The sequence below is a fragment of the Penicillium odoratum genome, assembly GCF_028828045.1.
Source record: "Penicillium odoratum strain IBT 22623 chromosome Unknown utg000001l_segment0_segment0, whole genome shotgun sequence".
NCBI classification, from domain to species: Eukaryota; Fungi; Ascomycota; class Eurotiomycetes; order Eurotiales; family Aspergillaceae; genus Penicillium; species Penicillium odoratum.
In genome coordinates, this window is record NW_026643143.1 from 3541832 (window position 1) to 3556967 (window position 15136).

Here is a 15136-nt window from a genome sequence, read left to right on the forward strand (position 1 = left end):
AGGATGACAAAAGCTCTAATGAAATGATTGAAACAATTAATTCGAGTCATAATAAACAGTATCAAGAGACCTTGGTACGGACTAGACATGACACGAGATAGTACTAGGTGCAGATCATTCTCACCAACGTCCACTACTAGGCCCACTTACCGAGCTAGTAGTAGCCGGGTCATTCCACTTTTTCTTGGCCTAAATAGTGTGCTTAATATTTAATTTCATCCAAATAGAGTAAATCCAAAGTATATTTTCCCCCAACCGACTGGCGTTCAAGTGGCTGCGTAAAAGCAAGTTGATATATGGGCCTTTCAATGGATACTTCGGTGGATACTTCGACGCTCAATGATATCCAGTAGATTTCAATAAGTCTAAGGCTAGAGATGGAAGGATAGACGGAGTTGGGGGAGATCAGCATTGGGGGCTATAGGATCAAATTAGAAGTGAATCTTGGATATCTGTACGGAGTCAATTTCTCATGTGGCTATAATAGCGCGCCACGGGCCTCACATTTATAGACGCCAAAAATATATTCTATTTTCGTGAGCATACGAGAACATCAAAGGAGTCTTCCGCATAGAAACGAAGTGGAGTCATCTATCTACCGGTTGACGGCTTCGGCAATACGTGGAATGCCCACCATTGATCGAATGCTAACATCTGTTTTCTTCAGGTCTTAAGACCATTACGCCACATCCAAGACAACAATTCAGTAACGTTGATATGTTGAACTTGGTAAAATTGTATTCGATGCTTTCCTCAAACACTGAGCTAAGTCTCGTCCTCGGGGTCATTGATCAACTCATACAATCTACCACCTATCCGCTGTGAAAGCACTCGATATGAACCATCCTCCACCACCACCCCCTGATCAAGTACGATGACATGATCTGCTATCTCAATCATTTCCTTGGAATGCGTGATGATGATAACCGTCAGATCCGGACGTACAGATACCAGATGTTGAATAGTTCGACGAACAATTTCTGCCCCGGCTGGATCAAGGCCAGATGTAGCTTCGTCTAAGATAAGGATCTGAGGGTGGCGCAGTAAACCGCGAGCGATGACAATGCGTTGTTTCTGTCCTCCAGAGAGGCCGATACCTCCGTCACCAATCACGGTCCAGTATCCCTTGGGAAGAGATGTGATGAAATCGTCAATGCCAGCTGCTTTTGCTGCAGCGCGGACACTGTCCATTGAGCACATTGGTGATTGAAGTTCGATGCCATAGATTATGTTAGCGTAGATGCTTTCTGGACAGATTGTTGGTTGCTGCGATACAATGGCGATATGAGAACGGAGGGTAGGAACGTGCAATCGTGAGATGTCTTCTCCTCCAAGCGTTATCGTGGGGTCTCCGGTTTGGGATTCTGGAGATTCGTAAAGCGCGACCAGTAGTGAGGCAATGGTTGACTTTCCAGATCCGGATCGACCCACGATGGCTGTACAAGTGTTCTGTGAGATAGTCATCGAAACGTCTTTTAGGACCACTGTGTCTGGCCTTGAGGGGTATCGGAAGTACACATTTCTTAGCCTGATTGGCGTCAAGTTGGAGATGATTAGGGAGCCTCGGTGCTCATGGGATCCGAACTTGGAAAGTTTTGAGAGTTCGAGAAGACGACTGGCTATCTCGCGTGACGTGTTGATTTGGGGAACTTCATGCAATGTCAACAGGGTCAGCTTAAGATGAAAATCTCGACTCACTCCACGATAGAATCTGTGCCGCGTACCCAATACTGAACAACAGTAGAGAGAAGACTTGGACAACATCGTCCACTGCAAATTCAGAAGCGGCGAGGAGTGCTCCGTAATAGAAAATCAGGGCTTGGTTATGTTAGTCAGAAATATAATTCAAATGTGAGTGCTTTCTTACCGCATGCAAACATGACAGTCGATTCCACCATCCCAAATAGCAAGCCAGTGTAAAGAGCACGCTTCAACCCAATCTTCAGACAGCGTGTCACAGCATCAACGTGTTTTTTCTGGAAGTATGTTTCAAGCGTCAACGACCGAACAGTTCGAATCTCCGAAAATGTCTCCGCAAAAATATCTATCGCTACGCTGGTTGCACTACTGCATTTCCTCTCCCACAAGCCATTCGTTCCTTCAAAACCGCGAGTGATGGCGTAAATGAACGGACCACAGGCAAGAGATATCAATGTAAGCTTCCAACACACGATCAAACTCCAGATAACAGCCATGATCATGATCCCAGCTGCCACGATGACAAATCCAGCAAAACGACCTAGAAGATTACGCATGTCTTCTCCATTCTGGTCAAGATAAGACGCAAGTCTGGATGAACCATGTCCTTCCTTTTCGAACCAGACCTTTGGCTGTCCAAGAATGCGTTCGAATGCTTTCCCACGGAGTGAGTCCAGCCATGCCTCAGCGCAGAATTCCAAGGAATAATGCATGAAGAAGGATGATAACCCATCTCCACAGGATACACCCAAAACAGCGAGGGACCATTTCCTGGCTAGGTTCGCGCTCTGGCTACCAGCATAGAAGGTGCTGATTAACTGCGAGAGACAATATGAGAACACCGGCGTTGCACTTGCGTGGGCCAGTGCTGATAGAACTCCCACAAGAAGAATAAGGCGTTGTTTGAAATCCAAGTTCGGAACAATTGTCCCCATAATGTGGGCCAATGAAGGTTGATGATCTTTTTTTTGCTCTGTTGGTTTTGATGCTTTGCGCTTATGGCCGAGCCGTTTTGAAGATTTTGGATTGAGATATTGTATTGGGCTGGGGGAGGCATATTGCAACGAGCTTCCAATTTCTAATTTTAGGCTGTTTATTTCAACCATCTCGATGTCTTTTCCTGCTATCCCATCGTACACAGGCGATAGTGGGGAAGTGAGATCGGGGATTGAATTGTTGAATGGAAGATATGAGGGAGTTCGCTGGTCAGCACTATCACTGCTTCCATCTGAACGAATATTTGCATGGAAAGAGTGTCTTTGGGCTGCCATTCCATAGGTACTTGACCGAAACCCGGGAGGAAGATGATGCTGTGCCCATGATGAGCGCCGCCTGTGAAATGATCTTTTGGGCAGACGAAGGCTGTCAATTGCTGAGAGCGCAGATGAAGTGTGCTTTGCCTTGGTACTTCCTCTCCCTATGCCTCCTTTCTCATGATCAGATCTCATAGCCGAAGGAAAGTATTTCTCACATCCTGCGCGGTTCCCAAGTTCTTGCCTGAAGCCGGAGTGCATGATAGATCCATGCTCCAGGACATAAACTAAATCATCCTCTAGAATTTGCGACATGTCATGAGTGATAATGATAGTTGTCTTCCCTTCGCGCCATTGACGTATTGCCTTCATGACTGCAACACGGTTAGTATGGTCCAAAGCACTAGTTGCTTCATCCATGATCAAGATTGGAGCATCGCGCAACTTGGCTCTAGCAATTGCGACTCTTTGCCTTTGACCACCGCTTAGAAAGCTTCCACCTGAACCAACGGCTGTATCAATCCCTCTGGGTAAGCCTTCGATCATGTTATCCAGCATTGCTAGTTCGATCGAAACCGTGATATCTTTCGCAGAGACTGATTCTGCAGCGGGACGCCCAAATTTGATATTCTGCAAGACGGAATCATTGAATAAAACCGACTTTTGTTCGAGTATACTGACATTTTTTCGAAGCCAGTCAATTTTCAGCGAATTAATTGGGTGCCCATCAATTAGGATTTCTCCTGACGTCGGGGAATAAAATCGCATAATCAACTGACCGAGGGTACTTTTACCTGATCCACTCTTGCCTATCACGAAGGTTGTGTCTCCCGCCGGGAAGAATAATGTTGAAGGGTTCAAAACACATTTGTCTCGCTGGGACGGATAAGAGAATGACACCTATAGACTGAGTCAGATCTCTAGATTGCGGTATGCCATTTTCAAAGTAAGATGCTTACATTGTTAACTTCAATGTCACCATGACAACGACGAGGATAAATCGTGCCCTTGCTTTCACTGTGGAATTCATCTTCCGTGGAAGCACGCATCAGTTTCCTGAGTATTGTGCTTGCTACTTTACCCTTTTCCATCACGATCATCTGCGGAAGAACTTGCTCGATTGACTGAGCAGCAGTTGTGCAGGCCCAGAACGTTGTGATGACATCTCCAGAGGTTAAGGCCCCATCGCGTGCAAGGCTACTACCGTACCAGAACCCCTGAACAAACATCCCGAACATCATCCACCGTATTAGTGCAATCTGCAAAGAGTTCAGTCGCGCTTGTCGGAGATAGTGAATCGCAGACTGCTCAATTTTAGTTGCGAAGTTTTGCCCCTCGAACGCCTGACCATTCAAACATTTAACCGTGTCGATAGATGAAATGGCATTGTTTGCAATTTGAGAGGCGAATGTAAGTTCGTTCTGCTGTGCTGAAATACTCGAGTTCATGCGCGTGGAGAGATAGGCGATCAAAGCAGAGAATATGGGAAACCCAGCGAGAGTGACTAGAGATAGCTTCCACGAGATCACCAAGGCCAGTATCAATGAAGCTACTGATCGACATGCATATTGTAGTAATAGACCAATTGGCTGAGAAGTCGCTAGTTGTAGATCATGGATATAACTGTTGGCCGTTAATGGACTGCTGGCTCATATAACGATACATGGGTTCTCACGCTTGAATGCCCGACAGAAACGCCCCAGATCCTTCTCGTTGCGCCTCGAACCATTCGATATCACGTTTCAGCAACTCGGTGAAAACCTTTCCACGGATGCTTGCAGCTTGAAATTCCCCAAATGCAACAAAGATCATGAAATATGCGCCGTTGAGGAACCAACCAGCAGCTCCGAGCCCTACCATTCCTAGGCAGTTTGCCGCAATTTTGGAGCGCAACGTATCGGCATCCGACTGTCCAGCTCCAAATGATGTAAAGGCATCAAAAACATTTCCTAGCAGGACTGCCAGAATGGGGGTCACACAACCCGCGAACAGAGCGAAAATCGATCCGGTGATTAGAATAGGTAGATGTTTTCGTGATGTGAAACTGGAAAGAGACTTCCAGCTTGTTTGGATATGAAGGCCGACCTTGATATCCTCCGGATTTCCATCCTGATCGTCTTTTGCATAGTTGTGAGGCATTGCTCACTGTAAGCTGGTTAGCAACAGTAGCTAAGTCATCAAGACTTTTGCAGGAAAGAAAAATTGAAGGTTCAGGAAGCAAAAGAAGGAACCAAAGGCGTAGTTTCAATTATATTCGAATTCCATTGTCAAAGAGAACAATACTAAGATGGCATTGGTCGCGCACCGGTACCATGGGAATGAAAGCCGTAGAACAACAAAGAGTTGAATATAAACTTCCTCCGTAGATTTCAAAGATCCAATAATAGTACTCCGTGAACAAATTAAATGTAAGGAATGTCATCTATTTCCGGGTATATCGCCAATATTTACAAAGACTTCTAACACGAAGCCCACTCCAATCCGCTGTCCACATAGTGAATGATTCTAAATATTCGAAATTCACTTATTTTCTGCGGCCATGATTCACTTGACTGGTACTAACAACACATCCAGTGGTATTGTTCCTTTCAATATGGCCAAACCTGCGAAATCATGGTTGTCCCGGTAGGTCGCAAAGGAGCAGGCACATGCCGTCGGTCTAACAGCCCGGATCTGGAGCTGAACTTGACATGGCCAAGTACAGAACAGGAAAAGAGTAGAGTCATCGCGTGAACAAAATCCATGTTAAGCAAACCCTTCCCCGGGTCTCGTTTGTGTGGTATAATGGCAATGCTGTCTAACATGCAAAACATCGATCATGCGCTGTTCTTCTGGGCGCGCTCGTAGATCCAGTCATTGAGGCCAGCGCGGTTACGAGCAATCTCAATGGCGTAGAACTGCATGCGAACGCCGAAAATGGTGGTATCCTGATCATACTCGACATCGGACCGAGTGCGGAAGATTGTGCCGAAGTTGTAGTCATCGATGGTCTTCTCGTACTGCTTCATCCAGTTGCGCCACTTGTCCTTGCCAGCCTTGCTCTTCATCTCATCCTCGTTGATGGGTCCAGCGGGGTCGATTTCTGGGAAGGTCTTGGTGAAGGATTCGAGGATCTCATCGTCCATCTTGGTCAGGCGCAGCTGCGAGCCCTTGACCTTCTCCAAGATGGCCCAGTATGTCATCAAGTGTTCGACGGCTGTTTCGAGGATTAGAATTCAGTTACTGACAAAAAGAAGGAATATAAAACCAGTCTGCGGAAGAGTGGGGGTGGACTGCGATTTTCGACGGACCTTTGACGGCGAATTGCTTCTCCATCTGGTGAATTGGTCAGCGATTGGCTTCTTTAAACCCAGTCGGGCATCCGTGACGTACATCATCCAGGTTCTCAGCCTGCTCGGGATCAAAGGGTTTGGCCATTTTTGCGATATTATCTGAGCAGAATTGCTTCAAGCTGATCGAAATGAAAGGTCTGTGTAATGAAGACAAGGCAAGTGGGGGGCAGGAATGTGAGTCCTTTGCCCCGCGAATAATTTTTCGGTGGGCGGAGAGCGATACTGCCGGGCACATAACGTCATTGCTCCCCGCCATCGAGTCCACAATACAACGTACGATACAGGTAGCTTATTAATGCACAGCATTCTATTTCAGGTTCGATTGTATGGGTATAAAGACCAGTATCAAAATTTACATAGTTTAAGAGTTCAATCAGAAGCGTTTTAGTCACTGTCAGTGTCATCCGACAATTCTTCGAACCTTCCTTCGTGGAAGGCCTGGGTCACAGGATTCTCCACATTGAGAAGGCCATTTGCTTTCGCTCTTTCGAAGAGGACAAATAATCTCTCTGCTTCTCTTTCCTTCTCCTCTCTGGTCATAGGTGGGCCTGAATCCTTGGGTTCCGCAGTCCATCGCTGTCCAGTGATAGGGTTTACGCCGGATTCGGGATCGTTGGGATCATCTGCAAAAGCCTCACTGGCAGTTCGCGGGATCTCCATCCCTCGGGATGCCAAAAATCCTGCTGCAAAGCCATAGCCGATCTTTCGAGTCAGGGTCTCGGCATCCCTGCCCGCAAGAACAAACATAAGTTCAGAAATTGCTGTTTTGAGATTTGAAAATGAGCTTGTCGAGAGCTTCAAGAGACGGGATGCAAGATTATCAGAACGTCCGATGGGTTCGCTGCGATCGGTGTCCTCTGGTAAGAGTAAAGATTGCATTCGCGCGCGTGGTCCATCAGGGGCAAGCTCATACATGGTGATTAGGGTATGCAATAACGGCACAGCTTTCTCGTCAAGTTCCACGGGCCGATATGAAGAGACACCCTGGTCAAGAATTTTAATCAGTTTATCCACGTTGCAGTTCTCATCAAACGTGGGAAAGAGCGGTGTTTTTTCGAAGATCTTGCCCTTCTTTTCCTCCAGGTCAAGTACCGAGAGTGAATTGATGAGCTGGCTGATTAAGCCATCCAATGGCTTTGCCGGAATGTCAATGCGGCTGATTATCTTGAGAAGATAAGGGATAGAAGGTGAGAAGGCGGCTCCGTGCTCATAAAGCTTTGATACGTTGAATATCAGTTTGAGGGTATCAGTAAGAGCCAACTCGTCCATTTGAGATAGTGGCTCTCGTCCGGACTTGGGGAATTGTTTTGCGTGTCGAGCGAGTTGCTATTGCCACAAATCAGTATAGCCCGAGAGTAGAGCTAGCTTGATATCCATACGTAATTGACATTTTCGCCGAGGGAATGATTTTTGATTAAGATGTCAAAATCCATGGTAGTGTTATAAGTTGACAGGAAGAGAATTCGACTGACGACCATTTCATCTTCGGAGTTATCAACCTACCAATTATTAGTGACTTTCAAAGTATGAGAATACCTTTAAATAAGACATACCTTGAGCTTTTCAGCCAGTTTGCCTCCATAACCTGTGTCAACAAAGACCTGACGCATGTTCGCATCGAGGAGTAGAGCATTTGCGACACATCTCAGGGCGGCACGACATACGTCGACTGTCTCCCCCTCCACTCCATATTGTACTAGAATTCTGATACCCTGCACGAGGCATCAGACCATTGACCCATGGATCTCATTCCTCATTCGTTCAGTATATCGTACCTTACTGGAGTATATCGGGCCAGCGTTGACGGGGCTAGTACCAAATTGACGGAGCTGAAGTAGTGTTTGGACCTTGTCTATAGACCGGCGAGTCATTCTTGTGTCAGCATTTCGTGGTGATTCCAAGATATTGGCGGACGAAACTCACGCGACGATGTCAACTGCTTCTCCTGTAAGTCCTTCTCGAGCGAGTCTAGTAACCGGGTCACCTCCTGTAGCTTAGCTATACAGGAATTGTCAATCACTTTCTATCAAGAAGACGGCCATCTGGCTTGGCGTTAGGTAAGGTAGGCTGCATACCTGCACCTTGCAGCTGGGGAAAAGCCATTGGTCCCACTGGGCCGAAGGATTGAGACGGTCGCGCGGGAATAGAATTGGGTTTGCAGTCCTGAAATTGGCAACAAAAGGGCTCAGGTAATTGATAGATGGAACTAAAGTAGGGAAAAAGAAGAATCTGTCCCAGAAAACGAAGGGAAGACAAGGTGATCAAGCTCGGGGTGAAGGCGGATATCGTGAAGGTGCGGCAGAACCCCACTTTATTTGCGCCCCTGTAGGAACGGGCAAGTTCAGTATAGCAGCAAAAGGCAATTTATGACCTCTAGAAAATCTGCAGAAACGAATTATGATCCATGTATAAGGCTAAACTACTCCATGATTCTGCATATGTTTCCAATTAGTCAGAGTGACTTCATTTAATTTAATACCTACAACTGGGCTACCGAACTCGTGAAAAGGTAAAGCCCATTTACATACCCAGCCAGGTACTTATTTTTGGTTAATTACCTATGTATCGAAAATGTTTAGACAGAATCAGCTGAGGAGAGAGTGACTTATAGGTTACTTCTCTAATATCGAAACGAAGGCAGTCTGAGATAGAACAGAGGCGCGTCTTCCTTGGATGCCTGAGGCGGGAAAATCGCGCGGGCACTTTACGCGATCCCGCGACTCACAAGGCGCGTTCGACCAGTTTTCGTCTTGGCCTGTACCCGCAATCCTTCAATCGCATGGGAAGGATCAATCCCCAACTTGAACCATTCTAACTTCCACGAGCAATGGTCCTTGTTTCTTTTGCTCTATTTTTTTCTCTTTTCCTCCCTTCTTGAACAATGGTGGAGATGCTTGGCCCTCTTCCTGCTCGCCCACCCACACCTCCAAGGCCTGGTTCACGCATTGATCAGGACGAAAACGACACCCCAGCGCAGAATATCACAGAAACACCGCAAGCCACCAATTCCTCCAGGCCTCCCCCGTCTAGCCGCGCCTCCAAACGAGTGACCTGGTCACCATGGCTCCATACCTCGATTGACCACACGCCAGGTCCATTGAACAAACTCGGATCTAAGGATAGCCCGTTCAACAACAAGGACTCGAAATCTAGAGATAGTCCATTCAAGTCTATTCTAAAAGAATCTAATTCGCCAATTCCCGTATGGTCGCCTAAATTTGATCCGTTCACCTCGGATTCTCTTGTCATGCTCCTCGAATCCGTCATCCAGCAACTGGCTGGAGAGTCCATCACCTCCCGGCTTGATGCATACATACAGTTTTTCAACGCACTCCGGGCATACGATTCTTTACCGGCGGCGAAGGACATTGCGGAGAAGCTGAGCCTGATCACCCAATTTATACAACGTGACGTGAGCCGCGATTTTGTCAACGGTACACCGGTGGATACAAATCTTGCCAACCAGGCTCTGAAGCTGTCCGCTGCCTTCGTATGGCACTCAGGTGTATCGCCTTTGTTGCCAGAAGAGTTCAAAGTTTTCCTGGTGGAGCACTCCACCACTTGCCTGCAAGACGCTAAGGCACCCAAGTCTGTTTTGACACACTACATGTCCATTCTTTCGGCCCAGAATTTCGGCACTCGAGTCATGACAAGCACCCGTGTCACGCGTTTACTTATAGCATTGGAAGATATCACCAACCGTGTCAATGGTAAAGCAATCGCTCTGCATCGTTTGTCCATTTATCAGCGTCTTCTCGTCCAGTCTAAATCAACATTTCTCTCTCACTCTTCACTGTGGGTAGAGCATTTGGTCTATGGCCTTCTCAATCATATGAAAGATAATAGATCAAAAGCGATAGCCCTTGGCTTCCAGATAGCTTTGGCAGCCGGCCCAAATCACACACTTTCCAAGAATCTTCGAGACCTTTTTGATCGACCTTTGGAAAAAGATGGAAAGATCGTGAACGAAATCCGTGAAAGGTTGTCTCGGATGATGGCCAATCCGGAGACCGGGGTTCATGTTCCACAGATCTGGAGCATTGTTGTTCTACTTATGAGGAGCAAGGGCTCGGGTTTAGAGCAGTGGGAGCACTTCAAGGAATGGGTTCTTGTTCTTCAAAAGTGCTTCAATTGCAGTGATCCTTCTATCAAGAACCAGGCCATCTCAAGTTGGAATCGTTTTGTCTTTGCTGTCAACCCGACCGAAAAAACCAGCCTCAACTTGATCAAGATGCTTGGCAAACCAATTCTCTCACAATTCGAACGGAGAAAGTCCGATAAAGCAGGACCAGCTCCTACTCAATTTGCCCTGAGTAGCTACTACAACTTGCTTTATTATGCATTCCGCCCCTCTCCTCCTCACACCCACCTCGATCTCATTTGGGAAGAATATATCGCCGTTCCCTCTGCATCAATATTCTCATCAGTCCCCATTATGAGTGACAGTGAAGCACGTGTGCTAGCTGCCCTACTATGGAGCCCACAGCCCAAAATTTGGACAGAAGGTCGCATCAACGACACACGTAGGATCGAAGCCGAAGAACTTCCCTCGATTGATCCAAGATGGGTCCGTTCAAGAGTCTCATCAATCTTGAAGGTATTCGAGTCTCTGCTCAAATCATCAGTTTGGAATGACAACCAGCTTGAGAATTCGAACATTGCTCGAGCTTGGACCAATCTTGCTAGTGCATTATCTTTGGCATCCAGCAAGGAAATAAGCCCTTCCACGGAGTCCATGCAAGCTGTCGCTAGTGTTCTTGGACTGTTAAGCCGCCTCTGTAATGGTGGCCCTGCTTCATTGAACGCCTCCGGAGCTGGAGAGGTGGATATCTTCTTCGAACGGTTCCGATTCTTGTCCACGACAATGATTTCTTCCCTTGGAAGCATCCCATTTACGGAAAGACTTCTACTGAAAACTTCGGACGGAATGTTCCAAACTTCCAGCACTCCGACCCATCGCCAATCGACTTCTGGGACAAATCTCAACAGTCCCATCCTGCATCTTCTCCGAACAATCAGCACTAACTCGGTATCAGCAACGCCAACTTTGGCTTATGTCCGCCTGGTTGAAGGAATGATCCAGGCTTCGTGCATAGGAAGAATATCTCGTGGATCTCGCCTCGAGCTCCTACAGCAATGCGCCGATTTGAGCATTGCAGAATGTACCTATGTTTCGCACCCTTCCCCATTATATGAGGCGGTTTGGAAGGCCAGTGCCCGAGCCGCTGCCGATGCCTTGCAGTCGTTCCCGGTGGAATCTGCCCGAGAACGTGATGGCTCTGTTTCCCGCGATTATGATAATGTCACCAAAATACTTTCTTCGGGACTAAGACTACACAATGTGAACCAAGAATGGTCAAATCTGCTCGGGTCGTTCATGCGAGTAGCGAGAACAGAGAAAGGAGATCAAGGGCTTCCTGATCTCATCATTGAACCTCTGGCTGGATGTCTCATGAATCTTTCGGTTCATGACACCTATCTGCCTTCGGCATCACTTCTGAGCCAGTCGTTGTCGGTACCTTTCCTACAAGGTAACGACGTAGGAAGTGAACACGCTGTCTCTAAGCAGCCCAGTCCCCCGCCATTCCCCCACAAACTCGCAGAATCAATCTCAAGAACATTGAACCTGGCGTATGATGGCTTTAGTGTGTCAGAATCACAAGGCCTCGCCGGCTTTATCGAGTCATTGACCTCATTCCTGGGCTCTGGGGTCCCTCAATTTCGCTCGCAGCTTCTTCAAACCTTGCAACCTTCGTTGAAGGCTTGGGTTCAGGATGGTGATTTCAAATTTGATTTCCAACACGGCGTGGATAGCCGAATCTTAACTGCGGTAAATATCCCTTGACAAGGACAATGGTAGAACTCAACCTAACTAGTCTACAGTGCCGAGCTCTCACATTCGCTGTTCTCAACGTCGTGCAGATATGTGTTCGCGATGATTTATCTTCGCTTCAACTGTTCGACTTAGTCATTTGCGCGGGCTTAGAGTCTCCGCATCCGTCAAGGGCGAAGAAATTTGTCGATTTCTGGTATTCGACGGGTTCAAAAGCAGACCAGGTTTCTTCCAGAACTTCCATCGGGGAATCTCTTGCAAAGGCCTTGGACAATCTCAAAGCAGCAGCGCAATCCAAAAGAAGTGACAAGGTAATCATAAAACCACCCCTGTTGGTATTGTCACATGCACTAAATATGAATTCTCAGAATAATCGTCTCCCATCTTCAGCTTCGTGCATGTCAACATCTGCACAGCATAACCCTCGGGCGTATCTCTCTGCTAATTCATCACCAGTGATTGGATCAGCGGAGCAATCACTGGAGATCTCAGACCTAACAGAGCCACGGCTGCCCGCTAATTCTCGGCCCGAGCTTAATGAAGATACCACCATGCTGCCTTATCCGGGAAATCGAAGGGATGTCTTCCGAATGATTGACTCCATTCGATCCTCATCTCCTGCGAATACTTCTGGCGGTCTGGGTTTTGATACGCCAGTTCATTTGCGTAGACAAGGCTCGCGATCTGCTTTCGGAACTCCATTGACTCCAACGCTCGTCCCAGCAGAGAACGAAGATGGCTTTATTGGGTCATCTCCTACTCCTGCGACTCGGGATCAAACCCCTGCGTTACACCACGATGCACCAATTCTGAGAGCGCAAGATATTGTGATGGCTGATGCATCTGATGTTCCCTCATCCCCACCATCGATTATTTCGCGAAGTCCAAGTCCCAACAAACGGTCTCGGACTGCGAGAAACTTACGACGAAAATCGTTGAAGCGATTGAATAAAGCGCAGCGTGCGGCTGCAGAACAAAGCGCAGCCAGCAGCCCTGCTGTTTCTATCATGGAAAATACTGAAGATCTACCTAAGGCCGATGTACTTGAGAAACCTAGAGAAAACACTTCGGTCTCTCAGGATGAAAGACCGCCAAGCCGCCGGACTCGTTTAGCCTTGAGTCAGAGCACCGAAAACGACCAGAACTCGGCGTCAGCCCCTACATTTGGCACACCTACTAAACAAATCGAGGTATCATCTGCTCATAACTCCAACTTAAAGTCAGCAAGCCGAAACAAAGCCAGAAAGGCCATGTCTAAGAAGACAGAGAGCGAAGACAGGCAACAAGATCAATCTGCGGACCAGCCAAATGATCTACCCATTCTGACAATCAATGACTTCGTTGATTCGGGCGATGATTTGGATGTTCAAATTGCCTCTCAGCTGTCACAGGACTTAGGATTGGCCGTGGATCAATGTAGTCAGCGTGAAGAACAATCTGCCGATGTGACGGGATCTGCTCCGCCACAAAGCTCTAAGAAGAGGAAGCGTAGTGAGGACAGTGGTCCTCCGGTGACCTCAACTGAAAGACGTCGTTCAACCAGACGATCCACTGCCAAGGAAGCGGTTCCCACCGCCCTAGCCGATCCCGATGCTACCCAGTCTCAGGAGATTGAAATTGCTGAGGCCTCTCAAGCTTCTGCCCCAGCTAAGCCATCTGTACCCACACCACGTCGATCGACTCGCAGCTCTCAACACAAAGATGAAGCTGTCGAAGAAGAACAACTTTCCCCTACTGTGATTTTTGAGACTTCACAAGAACAGGCGGAGGATCTAGAAATTTCTCAGCCCCCGCCGAAGCGGACTCGCAAATCTGCCCGCGTTGAGGACCAGTCAATCAACGGTGTAGGGACTCCAATTCGGTCTCAGTCCTCGCGCAATACCCGGTCTGGCAGAACACGCTCATCCCAAAAACAAAACCAAAAAGAACCACCGATTGAAACGACGCGGCCAGAAAAATCATCAGCTCAGGTTGAAGCTTTTCCCGATATTAATACCACTCCGCAGAACCCCGTCAAACCCAACGTTCCGCCTGTTTCCGACGAGGAAGCGATCGCTTCCCAAGCAACAGTAGCCAGTCCACTCTCAGTATCTGTCTTGATCGACAATGATAGTCACATGAATGTGGATACAATAGTGTCCACTGAACAGGTAGCGGATACGGCCATGGCAGACATCCAAACAGAACCCATTCCCACGCCAAGATCCAACCCGAGCGAGTCAGGAATCACCAATTCGCTCAAGAAAATTTTGGACGATATGAAACAGGCCAACCTGAGCCTGGACGCTCTCCGCGAGGTTGACAACCTCCTTTTCAACATCCGTGTCGAGGCGCATGACGCATCACGGCGACACAATCATACCGCATAGCGACGGCGTTTTGAGTAAAATATTTTCTGTTGGATTTTGCAACTTACATAACCTCCCTTGTCCTTATTCCCCACGTGCATATTAAATGTCGTCAAGCCAATGGCGACCTTTGCATAAACGATCGAGCCATTTTTCTTTCGAATGAACTGTTGGAACTCGGCCTGTTTGGCCGTGATGTATGTCATTATGTTTATTCTTCCTTTGCCTGGGAGGCTTGGACTATTTGTTCTATAAGCGGTTTGAGAACTAAATGCATGATTGTTTGTCTTTTCAATCTTTCCTTTGCTTATATGAAATGCAATGAAATATCGTAAGAAGGTCATATCTATCTAAGGTATTCTCGAAGGCCCTTTTAGCGCGTGAAACTTAGTTTATATAGGTACTGTATACGAATATCTTCGCGCCTCTTTCTCTGCTCGATTTAATCTTCCTCCTTGGCGCTAATTTCGCAGTTGTCGTAAGACAATGGAAGATCGGTCAAGGGAGAGAGCCGACTAATGTCTACTCTCCGCGCAGCGCTTTATTGAAATCGAAATGTTTGGTTTTTTGTCCTTTGGCAAGTACTTAGGATCCCAAAAGTGCCATTCCATATGGGTCTACCTGAACTATAATTAAGATTCCTGTCGAGCTCTACAACCCAGTACTGGGCCT

General features: G+C 47.3%; 4 protein-coding genes across 4 annotated transcripts; 1 reads left to right on the top strand and 3 right to left on the bottom strand.

The window, feature by feature from the left end:
• Positions 1–765: 765 nt before the first annotated feature.
• N7520_001346 (ABC transporter ATP-binding protein) lies at positions 766–5090 on the bottom strand (the record flags this gene model as incomplete). Its single annotated transcript, XM_057135281.1, has 5 exons — positions 766–1649; positions 1699–1818; positions 1868–3851; positions 3911–4574; positions 4627–5090. 5 exons carry the CDS (start codon positions 5088–5090, stop codon positions 766–768), a joined length of 4116 nt encoding a protein of 1371 aa, XP_057001217.1.
• Positions 5091–5767: 677 nt separating this feature from the next.
• Positions 5768–6368, bottom strand: N7520_001347 (polysaccharide biosynthesis domain-containing protein; the record flags this gene model as incomplete). Its single annotated transcript, XM_057135282.1, has 3 exons — positions 5768–6147; positions 6242–6266; positions 6324–6368. The coding sequence occupies 3 exons, from the start codon at positions 6366–6368 to the stop codon at positions 5768–5770; spliced, it is 450 nt and encodes a 149-aa protein (XP_057001218.1).
• Positions 6369–6667: 299 nt separating this feature from the next.
• Positions 6668–8386, bottom strand: N7520_001348 (synembryn; the record flags this gene model as incomplete). The annotated part of the gene is made up of 6 exons (XM_057135283.1): positions 6668–7609; positions 7663–7782; positions 7837–7995; positions 8059–8135; positions 8207–8281; positions 8359–8386. The coding sequence occupies 6 exons, from the start codon at positions 8384–8386 to the stop codon at positions 6668–6670; spliced, it is 1401 nt and encodes a 466-aa protein (XP_057001219.1).
• Positions 8387–9164: 778 nt separating this feature from the next.
• Positions 9165–14485, top strand: N7520_001349 (uncharacterized protein; the record flags this gene model as incomplete). Its single annotated transcript, XM_057135284.1, has 2 exons — positions 9165–12113; positions 12167–14485. The coding sequence occupies 2 exons, from the start codon at positions 9165–9167 to the stop codon at positions 14483–14485; spliced, it is 5268 nt and encodes a 1755-aa protein (XP_057001220.1).
• Positions 14486–15136: the final 651 nt, after the last annotated feature.